Source organism: Muntiacus reevesi, chromosome 4, assembly GCF_963930625.1.
Source record: "Muntiacus reevesi chromosome 4, mMunRee1.1, whole genome shotgun sequence".
Classification (NCBI taxonomy): domain Eukaryota; kingdom Metazoa; phylum Chordata; class Mammalia; order Artiodactyla; family Cervidae; genus Muntiacus; species Muntiacus reevesi.
Genome location: NC_089252.1, coordinates 91,027,976 through 91,049,347, shown reverse-complemented (window position 1 = coordinate 91,049,347; position 21,372 = coordinate 91,027,976). Strand labels below are relative to the sequence as shown.

General features: G+C 38.7%; 1 protein-coding gene across 5 annotated transcripts in view; it reads right to left on the bottom strand.

Moving 5' to 3' along the window:
- Positions 1–1,584: 1,584 nt before the first annotated feature.
- FRMD4B (FERM domain containing 4B) overlaps positions 1,585–21,372 on the bottom strand; it is a 347,554-nt gene continuing 327,766 nt past the window's right edge. For all 5 annotated transcript variants that reach the window (XM_065933299.1, XM_065933300.1, XM_065933297.1 and 2 more), the window contains 7 exons: positions 20,489–20,717; positions 17,928–17,984; positions 16,274–16,421; positions 13,013–13,132; positions 11,351–12,162; positions 7,115–7,247; positions 1,585–3,126 (listed from right to left, as the gene is read on the bottom strand). In XM_065933299.1, coding sequence (XP_065789371.1) covers positions 3,006–3,126; positions 7,115–7,247; positions 11,351–12,162; positions 13,013–13,132; positions 16,274–16,421; positions 17,928–17,984; positions 20,489–20,717 — 1,620 coding nt within the window. In that variant the 3' untranslated portion in view covers positions 1,585–3,005. The remainder of the gene's footprint in view (positions 3,127–7,114; positions 7,248–11,350; positions 12,163–13,012; positions 13,133–16,273; positions 16,422–17,927; positions 17,985–20,488; positions 20,718–21,372) is intronic.

The window sequence follows — 21,372 nt, the reverse complement described above, 5'->3', positions numbered from 1 at the left end:
CTCCAGCTGATCGCTTTTGTTTCTCCCTCATTGCACTGTAAGCTTCAGGAAGACATTGTATTTTCTTTTTTTTGACATTGTATTTTCACATCAAAACTTTTCTACTGTACCGAAGAAAGGCATTATTTCAATTCTGAAAGTTCTTAAGGACTGACATTTGAACCTTTGTTCCTAAGAACAGGCTTTAAACTAACATACTAGTTCAAAACAATTCTGGAATCTTTATTGCTTAACATTAAAGCTTTTATGAATACAAAGAAGGATCTTGGATACTTTTCTCAATAGAGAAAAAAATTAAACATCCAGGAAGGTGAGGCAATTTTTTTCAATTCACCTTGTAAACATACATCTTTATGAGGTAGATCAATATGTACTGACAAAAAGTGAGGCCCAACATGTTTTGATGAAAAAAGTTGTAAAAGTGTACTTGTTATATGATGCTGTTTTTAAAGAAACTACTATAGGCATAGAAAAAAATCCGAACTGATATACAATTAACAATTATATCTGGTAATGTTAGGTTATAGGGCATGATGGTGGTTTTATGTTATACATTTGCTTCATGTTTGCATTTAAGATTTTTAATATGAGGGTATGATATTTTGCAATAAAAAACATTAATTTTATGTGTTGAAGAATTTATCTCTGTCACTTTTTGGTTATTAATAAGCATATCAATAATGTGGTTAGGAAGCGCTTTTCAAAAAAAAGATGAAAGGAAAATCATACAGCAGACCCACTGTGCTTCCAATTTTTGTAACTTCTTTTTCTAGTCGAGAGCCAAGTTTTATTTTTTTCAAGGTATATCTGCAATTCTGAACATATCATTTAACGGGAAAATAAATGATACCTTATTTCCACGTAAAGTACTTGTACAGAAATACTAACCTCCCTATATTTCACTTCCCACTCCCCTTGCCCCATTGCATGGGGTTAAAAGATAAGAGAAGAAATATATTCCTGAATGTAAAAGACCTGTTTGCCAGTCTGCAAAACTAGAAAGAATGACTTGTTACAAATAAACAACATTTGTAAGATTAGGAAGCCTAAAAATTTGCAACGGTTATCCTCCATGAGGCAATAAACTACTGTATTTCACCCATTCTAAGACAAAGCACTATTTTATATCTCACTAAGAAAGAAAGAAAAAAAAAATCGCTAATTCAACTATAACATGTAAGTAGTCAAAAGATGCACCCTGATTTTGAAGATGTAAGTATGAAAAAATGGCCATCTTGGAACCCATAAAATACAGTAATAATATCACTAAAAATCTGCACTCTTCACCAGCCTGATTACTTGAAGTAGAGCAATTTCAATTGCTTTGTGTGAGCCCTGAACATAAATGGAAAGATACATAAACATTTTCAGTAGCACACCTTCAATTTATTGACCTATGTAAAAAAAATAATAGGTCTAAAAAAGTCAGAACAGTAAAAGAATACGCAAAAGGGTATTTCTGTTTCTAGAAGGCTATACAAATATGGAAAAAGGAATAAGTTACTTGTTTGCATGTCTTTTTGTTTTTCAAATATCCACCCCCACCCCCAAACTTCATTTTTAATGATACAAATGACTAAGGACCAGTTTAACAAATCACCTTTATGTATATATTACATGCTTTGGAATATAGATAGAAAATGTCCCCAAAAAGTTGTTCAGAAACTTCTCTATTCACAATATGAACAAAAAACTTGTTATAAAAGAGGAAGAAGGAGCACCTTCTGTGGAATTCTGAAGCAGAGTAAAGATGATGAAAAAGATTCATCTAGAATATGGAAATATTTGCTTAAAAAAAACAACAACAAAAAAGCGAAAACTCCAAAACATCCTACAATAAACCATAGCGAATTAGTTCTTCCAAGGAAAGTATGAGGTAGTTTTAGCCTCATAATTAAATCTACTGCAGCTTGGAGGGTATTCGTTTTTGTTTTTAATGAGTAATCTTGCTTTTGTCACTTGGTGACTTAGAACTACCTGGGGAATCCAGACAATATGCTTATTTTTCAAATGTTCACAATTTTAAGGCACATGATTCATAGAAAATGATGTGGGTTTTGTGTCTTTCTTTCTGTTGTTGCTGTTTTTCTTTATATTGTGTTAGGTTCTTTCTGTATCACCTTCAAATACTTTTCCAAACTCTTGGTTATAAAACTTTCCATATCAAGCCTGCCATTGCAATGACGGCCATGTTGGAGAGTTACCAGCCTGAAGAACATAGCTCATGCCGTTGACATAGAAAGGAAAAAAGGAACTCATTGATATTGTACCTTAGAAAATTCTCCAAGCAGAGTGTGTCAGTTACTCAGTGGGCTGTTTCATTTTCCCCAATCTGCTACCATAGTTATATCACAGGACAATACAGCCGTTAAGTCTTTCCAGAACCCATTTTGTGGTGCTTATGAAAACCATCACTCTTGATAACAGCCTAAAAACATTTACACTCATTCAGAACTTCATGAAAATCCAGCTTCTCTTCAAGTAATTTTCCAATACTGTCTGAATTGTTCATGTCTGGGTAGACATAGTATGTAATTCTTCGCCAGCTCACAAATTCAAACTTTCTGATGGTGAGCAGTGACTAAAGAGCTTCCAGCTTCCCTTCTCTCATCATCCTGAATTGTGCTCTGAAATTTCCCCTGTCCTTCTTTCCTTTGGGAGACCCTGAATGCACTTTTCACAGTTTTGAGGTCTGCCTCCAACCACTTTTATTCCCTTACAAAGTGCTTGCTCTTGGTAAAGGCCAAGTCCTCCTCGGCAAAGGTTCACACGTGGTCTTCACCTTGCTCTGTTAGGTGAGGATCTGGACTTGGAAAGATGGGATGTCATTCAAGGGCTTTGTGCGTCCTAGTGTGTGATTCACTTCTGGGGCCAATGGAGTCCTCCTTTCCACCTCGGATGCCTTCAGGTTTCTAAAGCCTACGGCCTTCCAGGAAGACGAACACATTTTGCAAGGCACACTAAGTGTGAGAACGCAGTGCTTGGTCAAGAGGCCCGCCCGCAGTTCAGACTAATGTTCCGGGCTTGGAGTCTTCATGCCAGAAGAGCCTCTGCTCACTACTCTCCAGGCTGTCTTCCAGCCGGTTTCCATCTGTACCGTCCAGTTGACCGGTCTCTGAGTACGGTCTATGAAAGGAAACCAGAAAAGTTACAACTTGGGGTTATTTTTGTTCCCGGAGTACAAAGGTTACTACACTCAAAGAAGTTAGTAGAAAACACGGTTAAGAAGATGGTTCAAAACTCCCAAATAAGGCAAGGGACGGCTGTGCATTTTTTTCAATGTCATACTAGAACATGATCTAACAGGCCCATGCAAGGAGCATTTATTTCTCCTGAGAGACAGACTATTTTAAAAAATATGTATTTATTGATTCGTTTGGCGGCAACAGGTCTTAGGTGCATCGTGCAGGATCCTTCACTGTGGGCACACAGGCTCTAGAGAGTGTGGGCTTCTGTATTGGTGGCAGGTGGGCTTAGCTGCTCCGCGGCATGTGGGATCTTAGTTCCCAGACTAGGGCTGGAACCCACATCCCCTCTGTTGGAAGGCAGATTCTTAACTATTGGACCACCAGGAAAGTCCCGAGAGACAGACTTGTCTCACTTTCATTTCCCATGGATGAGTACCAAGATTAAGTTACATGTTAACTTGGGGGGTTCTGTATGGAAGAAATATACAGTAACCCTCTGTCTAGGAAAAAAGATTATGGTCACAGTTTTATTGCCCAGTAGGACATTAACTGCTTTTGTGTCAACTGCAGGAAGCTTATCTCAGTACTCTCTCTTTTGGTTGTGGGCTTCAGTCTTTTGAATTCTCTGGGAACAGCTTTACCATTCGGTTAGTTCTCTCATGAAGGAGTTAAAGAAATCTTTCACATACGCTCATTTTCTGTTTGTGTTGAGTGTAGTATTTTCGATTTTTGAAGTATTTTTGACAGTCACCCTTTAAGCATTCTTCAAATTAAGAGACACATACTAGATGTTTTTCTTGGAAACAAAGGAATATATTTAAAGGGAAACAAGGGTACCTTGGGACAGTTTACATCCCGAGGGCGTATGGGTCAGGTGTAAATTAAATCAGCATCGCATAAGATCACGGGCCCATTTGGAAGGTATTAAATACTTCCAAATGAGGGCACCCTGTTATACACACCGTTCCAATAAGCAAAACCTCATTCCTGTAATAGTATGTTAGAACAGGTTAGATAGTTAGTACTTTTCTTTTTACATCTCAATGTCCTTTAGTTCAGGTGAATAAAAAGTCCTTTGGAAAAGCACTTTGGAAAGAAACACTATGCAAAGCCAGGTATTTAGTGGGTTTTTGTCTTTGTTTGTAAAACAGAAACAAAGGCAGATTCTCTAACTTCACACATCAGTCAGAACAGGCAAAGCTCCTGCGATGCAAGAAGCAACACAGACTGCAGGTACCGTACTTACTACAGCTGGCTACACTTAAAAGAGAATTTATAACTGATCTCATTTCTGGAGACACAACCATTCTCCGGGACAGAAGCCCTTGGTTTAGCCTAGTAATAGAGTGTGATAAGGAAGGGGATGGGAAATGGAAAACAGGAAGTGAAAGAAAAAAACTCATTTAAAAACACAGTTTGGAGCAGCAGAGCCAAGCATTTGCCACATTCTAGTAGCATAAGAGACTTCAGCATTTCTAACTTTGGAAAGTTTATGCTGCTGACAGTTGTACTATATCATATAAGGAAAAAAAATATTGGTATCAATTTGCAGCTTTCTATCACATTATTAAGCTCCGGACACTCTGAGGAAATACATAATACATGCTTCATTTTAAAAAACAAACTCATCTATGACAATATTTCAAATCTTTAAGGGCGGATCTAAAGCTTTTATCTTTATCTTGAAACCCAGCTTTTCTGTATTTAAAAATTACATTGTCATAAAAAATAGCATGTGATTTTAGAGCAAATTTCTAAAGCTTTATGGAGGATTGTTATTATACTTGGCTTGTTAATAGGTCAAGTTATATTGATCAGACTGTTTCATAATAAAAATAAAATCCTAAACTGACAAATGGGTAGAAATAAGCATTTCCATAACTCTCTGTGATAGGAGGGTAAGTTGACAAATCTTTCTAGAAAGCAGGGGTTTAAAAAATATGCTTTTCAATTTGATCCATTAAACCAACTTACTGGAATATATCCTGAGGAAATAATCTGGAATTCAGACAAATATTCTGCTCAAAGATTCTCAAAGGCATTACTTACAATTGAAAAAAAGAAAGGAAATTTAGAAGTCGTTTAAAATCAAAATATGGGGAATTGTTAAATAAATACATAAAGTATTTACTGAGTGAAATACCATATTGGTCACATAAAACAATGCTTAAAGAGATTTTTTTTTTTAAAAAAAGGAACATACATGTTGAGATATTAAGTAAAAAATTTGGGTGTAGAATTTTATGTATAGTGAAGGATATAAAATTGTATATATGATATCATTATGACCATGTTAAAAATGAATACAGAAAAACAGGGGACATGTGCCAGAAATGTTAGTAGCTAATATCTCTAGATGGTGGAATTATGGATAAATTATTTCCTACTTATTTATTCCTTTATTATTTTCCTAGCTTCTACAATGAGCTCATATTATGTGCACATGCACACACACACACAATAGGGATCTTTAAATAGTTTCTAATTTCCTGTATATCATGCCCCTTCTGACACCAGACGCTGTTATCAGGCCCTCTTGGGCTGGCTGAAGTAGGTGGATGAACTTTGTGAAAATAGATATTCTCTAAAAATGTTTAACACTTCTTGAGTCCAATGAAAGTGGTGTTTAGGATACTAGAACCGTCTTATGCCCTGAATGGTTTGTTTTATATAGTTTCTAATTCAGTTAACAAAAAGTCAAAGTATGCAAAGAGGAAAATTACTTGCAAATGTATTATACAAAGTGATTAGAACTGAATTGAGAAAATTCAGCTCAAATTTTGGGCCAACGTCTTCCTGCTCCTAATGCATTTACAAGCATTATTTACAGAACTCCAAGCTATCTGATGTCCTCTGAAGTATATTTTCATTAAAATTCTATTTTGAGCACACCCTTTGTTGAGTTGAGACAATTGGCCTGATATTTTAAGCCAAGAAAAACTTTAGCTAAATATGGAGAAGGAAAACAAGGCTTTTGGGGTTAAATATCTCCAATTTGCTTATAACACTGAGTGCTTTAATAAGAAAGTAACCTCAAACTCACCAGTATTCACCTTTAAAAGTTACAGTCTATGGAAGCCTCTTATGCCTGAAGTAATCTGACTTAAAGAATGCAAAATTAAACTTTTCTTAAAACAAAACCAGAAAGTGCTTTACTTCTTGGCACCAGAGGTACAGATTATATTCTGTGAGAAAGTGGGTGAGAAAAACAAAAGCTTCAGTTTTAACTCCTCCCATGTATGTAAAGAACTGAAAAACACATAATCCAGAGTTTGCAATCTTTTTTAAAAATCACATTTTAACAAACTCTCCTTGTCTACTTCCTCTAAATGTTTACAAAGAAGTACTATTACAGACATACAGGACAGCTGGCTGCGTCTGTTGCTTCTTAATGAACACAGGGTCAGACACAAAAAGGCAGCAAATGTTTGAAATCAAGCCCACCAACTGTCTAGGAGGAATGAACAGTGTTTTCTGGCATAGAGATATTTTTCCCTGCCAGGTTCCAAGAGAGTCTTAAACGGGTATATCAGTAATACAGTTTCAAGTACAGCAATTAAAAAGAACCCTTCAGACACAGAACTTAAAGTATAGAATTCTAAGAGGGTCAAATTTGAATGAGCGGGATTAAATATTAACAAACTTCTTAAAGGGCTAGGTAGTTTTAGCTTTGTTGGCCATAAGATCTCTGCTACTACTCCCCTCTGCGCTTATAAGTACAGAAACAGCCATAGGCAACAAGTGAATGAATGAGCATGTCTGGTTTTCCAATAAAACTTTACTTATAAACATAGGTGGCAGCTGATTTTAGACTATAGTTTGCCAACCCTTGAGCTAGATTACTTAGCATTCATAAATAAAATTGGATTCCTGAATTCTTTAGATCAGGAACAGGGTACTAAAATTTTTGAGCATTGCTCTCTTACCTGCCTGGAGAGGGTAAAGGATTATAGATGTTGCTATAGCAGCTGGTGTAGGAAGAATGTGCCGGGATCTCGTATTCAGATAGCCCTAAGGTTATCTGGGTCCTCCAGTTCCCAGAAGCATTTGTGGAAGACACTAGAAATAAAAATGAAAAGAGACAAAATTAGTGGGACTACTCAAAGTGAGAATTGTTTGGGTCATTCAGATGCGTGCTATAATCAGCTGCATGCAGAGTCAATCTTAAAAGCCAGTGTTTGGAATCAAGAGAGTTCCTATTCCAATTTGGTCACTTACTGGCCATGTGACCTTGGGCAAACAGTTTATCCTCTTTAAGCCTCAGTTTCTTCATCTGTAAAGTGGGGACAATATAAATATATTTTGTACAGGGACAATATCAGGATTAAATAACCTAGTTAGTACAAATATTTAGCACTGTGCCTAGCAATAAATGATAGCTATTATTATTATAAATGTGAGTAAAGATACGCTATAAAAAATAACCCAAAAGGCAAGCCAGGAAAAAACAATTTTCATAAACTAAAAGAATCTTCCCAGTCTCCCAGTAAGGCTATGGTAGCTGGATAGCTTCATAGGCTTCCATTGTAAAGGTCAGATGACAAGTGTGAGTTTCTTGGAGACTTTTAGAGGAAATGCATTCTATACATTGACTTGTTGAAACCTGCGGGTTCTTCACCCAAAGGTGGTATCAACCACCAGCAGGATCAAGGCACATTTTTGCCTTTTAAAAAAAGTTTGGGATTGAGGTGTAAGAAGGTAAATAGTATAGGAAAGATTTCAGGAAGAAGAGATTTAGTTCTTCTGAGGGACTAATCTAGAACAAGACAAGGATCTAAATAAAAAGGAATGAAATAATGCCATTTGTAGCAACATGGATGCACCCAGAGATTATCACACTAAGTGAAATCACAAAGAGAAATATCATATGAGATCACTTATATGTGGAATGTAAAAAAAATATACAAATGAACTTACTTATAAAATAAAAAGACTCACAGACAGAGAAGACAAACTTATGGTTACCAAGGGCGAATGGTGGGGGTGAGGGATAAATTAGGAATCTGGGAGTAACATATATATACTACTGTGTATAAAACAGATAAACAACAAAGACCTATTATATATACAGCACAGGGAACTATATTCAATATTTGATAATAACCTATATAGGAAAAGCATCTGAATATACATAAACATATACTCGAGCATAAATACACATATGCATATATAAACAAATAACATTGCTATATACCTAAAACTAACAGAACACTGTAAATCGACTATACCTAAATTTAAAATTTTTTTCTTTAAAAATGGTAAAAAACAAAACAAAAAAATAAAGCAAGGCATAATATGGGAGCAAAACCTGGTGAATGCCCCATTGCTGGGCATTTGCTGTCCTGTCTCAAAACTCTGGCCAACTGATAGAACAGCAGACTCATTGGAAAAGACCCTGATGCTGGATAAGATTAAAGGCAGAAGAAGAAGAGGGCGATAGAGGATGAGAAGGTTGGATGGTATCACCGATTCAATGGACATGAACTTGGGCAAACTCCGGGATATGGTGAGGGACAGCGAAGCCTAGTGTGCTGCAGTCCATGGGGTTTGCAAAGAGTTGGACACAACCTGGCAACTGAACAACAACAACTCTAAAATGAGCCCTGCTCCATGCCTCTGTGCACAATGCCATGCACGTCACCCAAGACTCAAAAGTCCCACAACTGCTCCTGGAGCCTTCCAGCTCTCCTCTGACTCCTGTTGCTGGCGGCCAACCTCCTCCTCTCTTTTATAACCACAAAGCACATGTGATAAGTGTGAGACTAACACATTTCAAAACTCATCCGCAGTCCTGAATGCCATAAGGATTTGACTCAAGGATGTAAAAGTCCCACTTCCAGGAAGGTTTCATAACTCTGAGTCAGGCGGTGAGGCGTGGTGGTTGGGCTATCAGAGCAGTAATAGAATTCCTACGGGCAGGGTCATTTAAGCAGCCTAAGCCAGAAGTGCCTCATCTGTAAGCTTAGGGTAATAATAATAAACATAGAAACAGCATTCCTTAGACAGAATTGTTGCATACACTGGTGGGAGAGTACACATAAAGTGCTGAGCAGGCCGGGTGGCACAGCGTTAAGTTGCCAATAAATGGTGGCTGTCCTGACTACTAAAACTGAGTCACCCAGAGAGCCTTTAGGTGGCTAGAAGGGATTACAAAACCCCTGACTGATGCGGCCTATTAATCGGAAACGTCTCTCTCCATGAGAATGATGCGTGCTTGTTGAAACACATTACCGCAGCTATAAAATGTAGACAGGAACGAGGAAAATTCCAAAAGGCAATTCTGAGAGCACTGATTCCATCCCCCTAAATCCTTAAAGACGTGAGGCCTTTTGGCCCACGGGGCCAAATCGTACTGCTTATCAGAAAGGCTCACACCAGGAAGTGTTATCTCCGTTCTCACCTTTGCCCCAGTCCTGAGCCAATGGCCAGGAATGTTGACATTTCTGAGTTACACCTGCTTCTCCCTGGCCTCGATGGTTAAAGAGATGATGGGCTAGATTTACCCCAGCCCTGTGCCCTGATAACCATCCACATGCGTCTCAGCCCTCATTCTTTAATTTCTGAAAGTCTCTCACGTCACACCCTGAACCTGAAGGGCAAGAAAGGCCTTCTCTACATCAGAGCACAGATAAGAAAGTAAGTACAGGAGGCTTTTCACGTTAGATGTGGTAATAAGTGGGAAGGTCCAAAGTCTCACACAAATAGCAGAACACCAGAACCCAAACAGAAATCTCCATGGAAATGCCTCTTGCCAACAACATTAGGAAACTTTTAAAGGAACAGTTTTCACTGATGATCACAGAGTGATTCAAGAATCCCTGAGCTATGTCTCACTAAGGTGTCATGCTTGAGACGGGGGGCAAGACACACAACCTCAGTTTTTTTCACACAATTCCTGTTTCTTAGAGCTTTAGTATTGCTTAATATTCATATATTCCTCCGGTTGCTAACTAAACCGTGAACTCATCCAGGCCAGGAAATGGCTCAAAACCGGCTCCTCAGCATCTTGGACATGCCTGCTTGTTTGCTGAAGAAGTGAACTGCTCAACAGATTCTCCTCTTAGGCCCCCATTTCTTTCCTTAAAGTACCTAGCACGGCTGGAGGTTTGCAGGTAATGGCGGTAATATCCAGCAGTAATAGTGGAGGTGGGGACCAAAGTCAACATGTGGAGAGAATGTCTCTCTAATCAAAATGATCTTTGAAAGTCCCTTAGATCAGCCATAAAGTGGAGTATGTATGATTACTGAACTGAGTCAAGACCCGCACAATACTTAGAACAGTGCCAGGAACAGTGCTTAGGAAATGCCAGCTCCAGTGAGGTTTAGAAGTCTCATGCATGGACTGGAGCATTCAGAGTGAACTGCCTTTTAGGTGATCCCATTCCTCATGGTGAACAAGAAAGGATGTATAATTCTGATGGTTTTCTGCTTACCTGAAGGGTTTATGCTATTCTTTTAATATATCAAATCTCTATGCCATGAATACTTTATATTTATTGAAGGAAAGTTAATTTACAATGTTGTGTTGTGTACAGCTCAGAAATTTAGTTATATATTTATGTACACACACACACACACACACACACACACACGCGGCTTCTCAGGTGGCTCAGACAGTAAAAAAACGCAGGAAACCCGGGTTCAGTCCCCGGGCTGGGCAGATCCCCTGGAGAAGGGAATGGCAACCCACTCCAGGATTCTTGCCTGGAGCATTCCATGGACAGAGGAGCCTGGGAAGCTAGTCCATGGGGTGGAAAAGTCAGACATGACTGAGCGACTAACACTTTCACTTTTCATATATATTTATTAGTGTTATTATTTCTTTCTCAGAATCTTTTCCCTTATAGGTTATTAATTAAATATTGAGCAGCGTTCCCTCTGCTATCCAGTAGGTCCTTGTTGGTTATCTATTTTATATATAGCAGCGTGTATTTGATAATCCCAACGCCCAGAACACTTTAAAGACCCAGAAAAGATAAAAATACATGAAAGCCCCCAACCCAGGGAAGGTCTGTTAGACTTGAACCTGCCTCTCCACCCACTGGCTACCGCTGTCTGACCTTGGGTCCTGGTCTCACGCACCCCTGAGGAGGGTGGTTTGGGGTGGGGGTGGGCAGGAATAGGGAGACCCGAGGAAGTTGCACTCTGGGTACCATTCTCACCTGAGGAGTAGGAAGACGCACGGCTGCTCGGAGAGCAGGGGACCTGCAGGCCGGCAAAGCCCAGGCTTCTCTGCGAGCCCCTGTCTGAGTCAAAGCTGGTCTGTGCGCTGTGGCCCGGCTCCTTCTGCCCGGAGGCCCGCTGGTACCAGCCTCGCAGGTGCTCTGCCACTAAGGCCTTGTGGATGTTTTTGGTGATGTGCTCGGACTTGGCGGCAGCCTTCCGCGGCAGCCGGAGAGTGGCATACGGGTTATGGGGCACCCGGTCGACCTCGTCCTCGTGAAAGGACCTGCTGCAGTCCCTCGGGCGGTCGTATCCGTAGTGGGCGGACGACCGGTAGGAAGGATTCACACTGTACTGTCCCTCCGTGTCGTTCTCGTAGACGTAGCCGCCGGCGTAATAGAGGTCACACTCCGCGTAGGGCGTGTACCCGGCAATGTAGTAGCTGGAAGAAGGCTGCTCCTGACTCTTGGAGTAGACGCCATTCCTCAGACTTTCCTTGTGTGCTAGGTTGGGCATGCTTCCCGAATTGGAAGTCGAGACGTTCTGTTTCTTGGACCTTCTGCGACCCCGGGAGCGAGTGTCCAGCGTCTGGGTGGTGTAATAGGGGCCGGCCACGGGCGTGGAGCAGTAATACTCGGTGCTCGACTGGCTGGTGTAGGAAGACCCGTCATCCAGGATTTCCGTGCTGCTGCTTCTTTGGGATTTGGAGAGGGAGAAAAATGGCTTTTCGTGGTCCATCTCGGAGAGCAGGTGAGACTGAGACTCGAGGCTTCCACTCCGCTGGCGGCAGTGCTGAGAGGAAGGCTCGGGTCTGAAAGAGGAGAGAGAGACAAGCTTGCTAAGGACAAAGAAGGAAAGGAGGACTGAAATAAGGGAAAAGGGCATCATGGCGAAAGAGTTGATAGCTCTTGAACTGCAATAGGATTTTTTAGGTTTCCAAAGCTGACCCACAACAGAATTCACTGCGTTCACATGGTCAAAATGAGAAAAGAAACAGGTTCCGTCAATTGGGCAGTCCACATTCCTCTTTGAAAATAGGCTAAACTGATGATGGACAGCCTGCATCAAAGCCTAAGAAAAACCCACATGTCTTTGGAGGGTCCTTTTTCCCAACAGGATAGCAGGATACATAGACTAGGGTGAAGGCAGCATTCACGGGGTGGAGGGGGGCAAAGCCTGGCTAGGCTACCGGAGATGTCTGGGTTGACTCATGGTTCCATCACTTCCCAGCTCTATGAACATGGGCAAGATATTTAACTAATTGTCCTCTCTTTAATGTAAAATGAGGACAAAAACAGTACCTAATATCTCCAATCAGACTTGTTGTGGGGACTAAATAATATAGGACATATAAAATAGCACAGCATTCAAGTAAACACTTCAAAATGTCACTGTTGTCATTATCTTCATCCACACCATTGAATAACAGAGAGTAATGTCTGGTTGGAAGAATTAAGGCACAAAACACCCAGTATCTACCCAAGGAAAATATATTTCAAGAACATTTTCTCGGCTTAGAAAATATTTGAACTGTTAAGTGGATAGAAAACGTAGAGTCATAAAGTCCTCCTGCAGAAAGTGATTAAAAACACAGCAAAGTGAAACAAAATCTTAGAGCAAAAGTCAACAGAGACAAAGCCACTCAAATGAAGCTCTCTTACTCCAAATGGCTGCTACTGTAGGCGTTCCGGGTGAGAACGGGGGTGGTTGGCATGCTCCGTCCTGCCTGGGGCCGCCTCTCCAGAGTTTTGTAAGGGCTGCTGTGTGTGGACAGCATTTCTCTGTGATGGGAAGAAAGAAATCAGAAAATGATGAGCCTCCCAACATTTCTGGCAAATCTGTAATAAGCTGATTAGAAACTTACTGGAAGCGGAGAGATAAATTAGGATTTTGGTAATAACATATACATTACTATATATAAAACAGATAATCAACAAGGACCCACTGAATAGCACAGGGAACTCTACTCAATATTCTGCAATAACCTATATGGGAAAAGAATCTGAAAAAGGATACATGTATGAAAAGTGAAAACGTGTTAAGTCATCCAGTCATGTCTCACTCTCTGCGACCCCGTGAACTGTACCTCGCCAGGCTCCTCTGTCCAAGGTATTTCCCAGGCAAGAATACTGGAGTGGGTTGCCATTTCCTTCTCCAGGGGATCTTCCCGATCCAGGGATTGCATCCATGTCTCCAGCATCTCCTGCACTTCAGGCAGATTCTTTACCATCTGAGCCACCAGGGAAATCCCATATATATGTATATGTGTAACTAAATCACTTTATTGTATACTTGAAACTAATACACTGTTAATCAACTATATTCCAACATAAAATAAAATAGATACTCAACAAGGACCTGCTATATAGTACAAGGAACTATATTCAGTATTTTATCACAACCTATAAAGGGAAAGAATCTGAAATATATATATACAAATAACTGCTGATAATTATATATATATTTATGTATAACTGAATCACTGAGCTATATGCCTGAACAAACACAATAGTGTAAATCAACTATACTCCAATTAAAAAAAAAAGAAAGAAAGAAACTTGCAGGAAGCTGAAGGAATGGGAACATAAAGAGATAATTGGGAAAACTGTCTTTGTGGTTTAGTATCCGGGTGGATCTTAGATGAGTCTTAGGGGAAGCACAAGTGATCTGACTCTGAGTCATAAATATGAAGGAAAAAAATGAAAAGACTTTTGAAAAAGAATGTACTGAATAAAATAGATTGAAAGCAAGGAGAGCAGGGGTAGCAAGTCCTTTTTCTGTAAAAAGTCTCACAGGAAGTATTTTTGGCTTTGCAGGCTATCCCAATGATACAGCTCTGCCCTTGAAGTAAGAGAGCAGTGTAGACAATATGTATGTGACTGGAGGTGGCTGTGTGCCAATCAGATTTGACTGTGGATACTGAAATTCAACTTTCATATAATTTTTATGTTACAAAATTGTCACAAAAAATATTACTGTTTTTTATTTTCCTTCCAGTTATTCAAAATTCTAAAAACCATGCTTAGCTCATGGGAGATACACAAATGGGACACAGGCTGAATTTGGCCAGTAACAGTCATTCACAGCATTCTTAAATTGCCTTGTCCACTTTCCAGCACAGTGAGAACACAATTTGAAATTACTTTTTTAATTAAAAACAACTTTGATTATACCTCACTTACTACAAAAGCATGGCAAAAAAATTAAAAAAAAAAAATACTGTGTTTATACCTTTAAAAACAAAAAATCAGATCTTACTATAAATTCTCTTTCAAAACCCACTTAAGGAAGAAACACAACTCGATCTAACATTTTATGTTGCTTAATATTCACTCACACTGTTATTTTAATGAGTGAACAGCATTCCACCGTAAGACTGACCGTAATTTACTTAAACAATCCACTAGTTGAGCATTTGGGGTGTTTTTATTTGTCATTAGTATAAACAATGCTGTAAGATAAGCATCCTGTAGTTAATTCAAGAGGAAAAATTCCTAGAAGTGAAATTGCTGGATGAAAGAGCAAACACATCTTAAGCTAGAGGGGATGGAGGCATAATAATTTTTTAAGATAATCATTTTCCCAGTTATGATCCCTTTTGCTGAAACAGCTTTGCTTTCCCTGATATAATAAACACACCTGCCCAGTGCTATCTGACAGGACTTTCTTCGGTGATAGAAATGAACTCTATCTGTGCTGCCCAGCATCACAGACATCAGCCACATATGCCTATTAGGACTTGAAATGCGACTGGTAGGACTGAAGATCTGAATTTTAAATTTTATTTGCTTTTAGTTGAACTGGACACCACAGCTCTAGAAACCTGGATCTCTATTGTTTAAGGCAACAGTTCTTAGATGCTAATCTACAAACTGGGGCTAATATGAAATAAAGGTTTCACCGGTCTTTGACAAATCAGAAATATAACAAAACGTTGGTTCTCTTTTCATGAGTGAAAAATTGTTTCATCTAAATAATCCTCTTTTATTTTGAGACTAATTTCCATCTTCCCTGAGATGCAATAAAACATGTTGGCTGAAATCACATCATAGGTTTTGCAGTCAGGCTATGTCGGTTCAAATCCCAATTCTGACATTTGCTAATTGATGAACCCAACAAGTGATTCATGCTTTCTGGTCCTCACTGTACTTATCTGTAAATGCTAAGGATGGTAGTAATACAATGAGCATTTTCTTACGACTAAATTTGTTATTATATATTAAACACTTGAAACACTGTCTGGCACATACTAAGTGCTCAACAAATGTTAATCTTATTATTACTACAACAATGACTGTATTTTGGATATGTGTCATTTTTTCATGAAATCACAGTGCTGTTTGGTGAACATACTAATTAGGCAAAGTAAAAAGCTGCTAATCCTATCTTGGACCCAATTTAAAAAAACAAACAAACAAAAAAGCTAGTAGTGATCCATGCAGCCAAATTCTGGCAATCACTGGTCTTTTCTCTTTTAAAAAGTTATGGTCCTAAAAATATTTACTTGAGACACTTGAGAAGAAGTTACAGATTAAAAATGTACTCAGTCCCATTTTCCTTTGAAAGATTAGAAGTCAGTTCTATTGCCTGGGAGAGTTGTATTAAATGTTCCTGAGACCTTGGGTGATGAAACAGAACTTTGACACTATATCCAAATTCAGATTTATAGTTAATGCCTCTATATAATTTAATATAAACCAAATAGACTTTAAGGAAACAGCCAAATATTTTTTAAAAGACCTCTTTAAAAACACTTCCACTTGCTGCCAACAAAAAATAACTGGGTTAGATTCTACATTTGATTTTATAAGATAATCCTTTCTGAAAGAATAAACAGGATAAAACAAAAATAGGTTGACTGTTTTGGAGAAAACATCTTACAGTGGTGAGGCATTCACCTCACTGATGATGTGTCTTCTTACCTGGACTGTCTGGTATCCACAAGCTGTTCATTGATGGACGACTTTCTGAAATGAATTCTCTCAATACCGAGAGACTTGGGAGGAAGAATTCTTGGAGAATGAGGTACTGAACTTGATCGCTGCCCAGCAAGAGTGAAGGTATCATTGGCTATAATAAGTGAATGAATGAATAACTAGATAAATAAAAAAGTAAACAAATGCCTTGCCAACACCTCCCTCCCCCAAATAAAGTGGGAGATCTGTCTGGTGAGTAAAATGTTCTTCCAAAGAAATGTAATTTTAAAAGTGTTTAAGTTCCAGGAAATGTATTTTTATATTTTACACAATAGAAAATAGAAATTACTGAATGTTCTTGTGGGGAGGGACCCAACTTCTGTCAACTCAATGGGAGCCACTTTGAGCACATAAATCTCTCAGGTGTAATGGGTGATGCTTTACAAGAGCTATACCACAGGAAAAATCTCAGTGTATAAAGGGCCAAGAGGAAGTTAGCCTGTAAAGTTGGACTGGATCAGTTTTGCCCAGCTTTATTTTAACATTTTTAGGCCTCCTTGGCTGACCAAAGACTTATCCTATCTCTGACAGGAATGAAACTGATTCATGATGAGTCATTAGGGACTTGTTAATGTCTCTCACTCATATTTGTATTTTCAAAGAGCAGTGGCAAGCATGGCCAAACCTCAGCTAAGAAGAGTTCTGAAATGGCAGACTTTCACAAACCATTCCATTTGGAAGAAGATAAAGCAGTAGGGTTTAGTGGCTTCCTGAATTCTTTAAGTCACATCAAACAGCCAGCCAGCTCCTCTGCTTAAGCACAAGGAAGGGATTATAAGGAAATATTCTACCACTTGATATGAAATCCACTCCATCATGAAATGTGCTGAACATGCGTCATTACAATAAATAAGGTCTACTTCTAGGAAACCGACACAGTAACATGTAACACAATTTCTAAAATATGTGCTTCTTCCTAAGGAAAATAAACTCCCACTTATCCAGAATAAGTAGACAGTGAAAAATCAAAGTTTCCATTATTTCCTGGTACTGTAGTGTAGCCTGCACAACACTCGTTTCCTGGTTTTGTTATTAGACACCAAATATGTAAGATGTCACCACTGGACAAAGCTGGGTGAATGACTATTACTTTGCAACTGCCTGTGCATCTATAGCTAATTCAAAAGCATAAAAAAAAAAATCCTGCAGAACCTTACAAACCTTATCAAGATACCTATTTACTCATGTTATGGTACTTTGATTCACCGAAGTCATGTGATTTGTATGGTATTATATTTAATCCTGAGCTAACCTGTGTAAAGGGAAGCCTGGGTTCAATCCCTGGGTTGGGAAGATCCCCTGGAAGAGGGCATGGCAATCCACTTCGGTGTCTTGCACGGAGAATCCCCATGGACAGAGGAGCCTGGTGGGCTACAGTCCATGGGGTTGTAAAGAGTCAGACACGACTGAGCGGCTAAGTGGAGCATAGCACAACCTGTGTAAAAGCTAATCTTAACCCCTTTCCCAACCATTCTTCATAAATGTAAGCTAGTTGATTCTACTTTTCCCAAAAGAGTAATAAATAGGCTTTCCTACTCAAAAAATTGCTTAGTATTTCAGAATATGTAACATTTCAAATTGAAAAGGGAGAGCTACTTACGATCATCATAGGTGGTAGTGTCAGACAAGGAGCTACTTTCTGATGGGATGATGTCTTCTGTGAACAAAATAAACTATCTTTAGTACAACAGTGCCTTTGGACACCCCTAATAGTTCAATAAAACAATTTTCAATGGAGTACATCTTATTTTTAGTTACATAAATGCAACTAGTTACAGTGCATTAGGAGTAATTAGCTGTTGTGAGAATGGACTCATTGACCACTTAAGACATAAACATCTTACCTACTATACAAATATTACACTGGATTATTTCTTACGATGGAACAGACTTGAGAACCTTTCTTTGAGAATCTACTGCACTGTTAGCATGACTTATTTTCTGAGCTCTCTTCTTAAGAGAAGGGCTCTTTCTTGATAAAGTGAGGACTTTTGTGGTACAGAAGCTTCTCAATCAGACTGGGGTTTCCTAACAGTGGGTAGCACTACTGACATTCTAGACTAGATGATTCTTTGTTGGGGGGGAGTTTGCACTGTAGGATCTCTAGCTTCTACCCCTGGATATCAGTACCATCCCCACCCTCAGTTTTGACAATCAAACATGCCTGCAGACACTTCCCAGGGATGCAAAATTGCCACTGGTTGAGAACCACTCAAAGAGATAGACCTGGATTCAAAGCTTGGTTTTGTCAATTATTGGCTGGGAGACCCTGGGCAAATTACTTAATCTCTCCAAGCATCATTTGGCTCAACTCTAAAATAGGGATGAGAATAGTACCTGGTGCTTAGCACTTTGGTGAGCATTCGATGACATAATAGATGTAAAGCCCTTGGCCTTGCTCCTGGTACAAGACAAATGCTCAATAAATATTAACTATACTTATTACTTTGGTTACCTACATACAGCATTCTAGTGAAAGAAGTCTGGTGGTTGGAAATGTCCATAAAAATATGATTATTATTGGTGCTTGTCAAATGTTACAAAATGGGTTTAGCAAAAAGCGACATCTCACTTTGCTATATAGCAGAAACTGAGACAATATTATAAAGCAACTATACTCCAATAAAATTTTTTCTAAAAAGTGACATCTCTGATGTGTTGATGTGCTTTGGCAAATCTTTCCATATTCAGTTGTCAAGGATGGGCAAGGTTACAGGCAAATGTGACACCTCAATGTAAGCTTCGAAGCCATTATGAAGTGAATGTCCCCATCCAATCTAAAATTAATCTCCATCAGAGCCAAAAGGACTGTCTCTTAATTGGACACATGGTAGGGCTTGAAGGCAAGATGCCAGTATAGTCAGCTGTCAGGCAGACTTTAAAAATAATCCACCCGGTATATACTCAACCATTGGCATCACTGCTGCCCAAATGTCAGTCACTGTAAAGGATAACATTTGAATCTTACACAGTTGGAGATGAATGGGCCACAACAAATGGCTATCAAAATTAAGTGCCCTGCTCACCACCCATCTCCTATAGGTCCAGAGTGTGGCCACCAACGAGGCCAACTGGATTTTGCATTGAGTCAAAACCATCCTAAATTCCCCAGCTGTAGTTGACGAACACTTGTGTGTTGATGTCCATGCATTCACTTACCAAAAAAGCCGTATATCTGCTTTTCAAATCATATGCCCTAAAGCTGAGTATACTTTAAACCTCATTACCATATTTCGTCAAATCCAAGATGTATAACTACTTGATATCCCAGTAAAAACAAAAGAAAAAGTACTGATCATAACTGTAATGCCTCATCTAGAATAAGAATTATCCCAATTTCACAGATGCTTAAATGCGGAGAAAAAATGTCTTGGAATCAAAAGAAATAATCATATTTCAACCAATGATCAAGGTTAAAAATCATGCTAATAAACATAGAAGGCCTGTTGGACTTGAAATCCACCTAAATGAGATTTTTCAGTTTAATTTTTTTCTGAATATTAGTTTTACATACATGATGTTGAGAATTTTGAAAACACTAAAGAGAATTAAGAAGAAAACTGACATGAAATTCTACAACTATTAATATATTTAAACTCTTACCCAACCAGTCTCGATGCGTACATATTTATACAATGTCAGGACTATGTTGTGGCTACAATTTTGTATTCTGCCTTCTGCATTTCATAATACAATAGGAACAGATGTCCATAAATAGCCTCCATAAATAACCGTAGTTGTAAGAGTTCTTTTCTATCCACATATATTGGATAGGTCCTTAAAAAAATACATGGTCTGCTGCATTAAAAATCTCTGAGAAACTATTAGGTAGGGCCCAGCTGTCTTAATACTCTGTGTTTTCAAATATATTTCTTGCAATGACATCAAGCCAGTTAAAGATGAATCTCTCTTATTGCTGTGTAAAGCTCTTTCATCCTGATAATTAAAGCAATGCAATAACATAGTATTAAAACAGCGAGAAGGTCACAGAAAACCAAGTTAACATACTTGTAAGAATGAAATTCTGAATCATTTTTATCCTAAGAAACTTAAGGATCAATCCATTCTTTTCTCGCTCATCAAATGAACTGGTTTGGAAACAGTATATTCCATCAAGAGGACTGACTTAGGTGACTCAAAAAAACCTCACTAGTTACTAACCTGGTAAGATAACTGTTGCTTTCTGGCTGGGTTTCTTTCCACATCTAATACGGTACTCATTTATAGCATTTTCAATCTCCTGAAGCTTTTTCACTGCATCCGTGTAATCTTGCTTTCGTTTTTTCTTCACGGTTTTGCAAAGGTCGGGCTCATTGGCAAGCTTCTTCGCAGCCTCAACCAGCTTTTGCTGTATTAGGAAATTGCTCTCCAGTTCTTGCAAAGCAGGATCCTGCATTCACATGATATTGCCTTATTTTTATGGACACACACAGTCACTCTCATATGTCCTGGATAATACAATTTCTCTTTCTCATGCATTCTCACATCGGATGCTCTTTGTGAATGAGATCTTCCTAAGTTTTACTGCTTAGATATTCTCAAATAGTTTCCTAGAAGACAAGACCTCCCTCCTCCATTTACTTTAACTTAACAGTCCAATTCTCTTTCCTTTTCAAAGAAGGGAATAGGCCTTCCATTCATTCAACTGGTTGGATGAAGATCATATTTTTCAAGAAGGGATCTTTCACCCAAGATTCGTAGCCAGAGAATGTTATAGTCATATGCACAGCTTCAGAAACAGATAAACTGAGATTCCATTCTTCTTTCTAGGTAATTCCTGGTTGCATGGCCCTGGAGATATTATTTAATTTTTAATGATTCAGTTTTTTTACTTGTAAAATGGATGCAACATCCACCTTATGCAAGTATGGTGAAGAAGAAAGAAAACAATGTATGAGCATTGCTTAGCTCAGAGCTGGGTATACACTGAACACTTAATAAACAGCAACGCTCACTTTGTTATTAACGGAAACCGCTACTATTTTCCAAAGCCAAGATGGCCAAATTTCTACAAGAAACATGAATAGGGTCATACTGTCTGATAA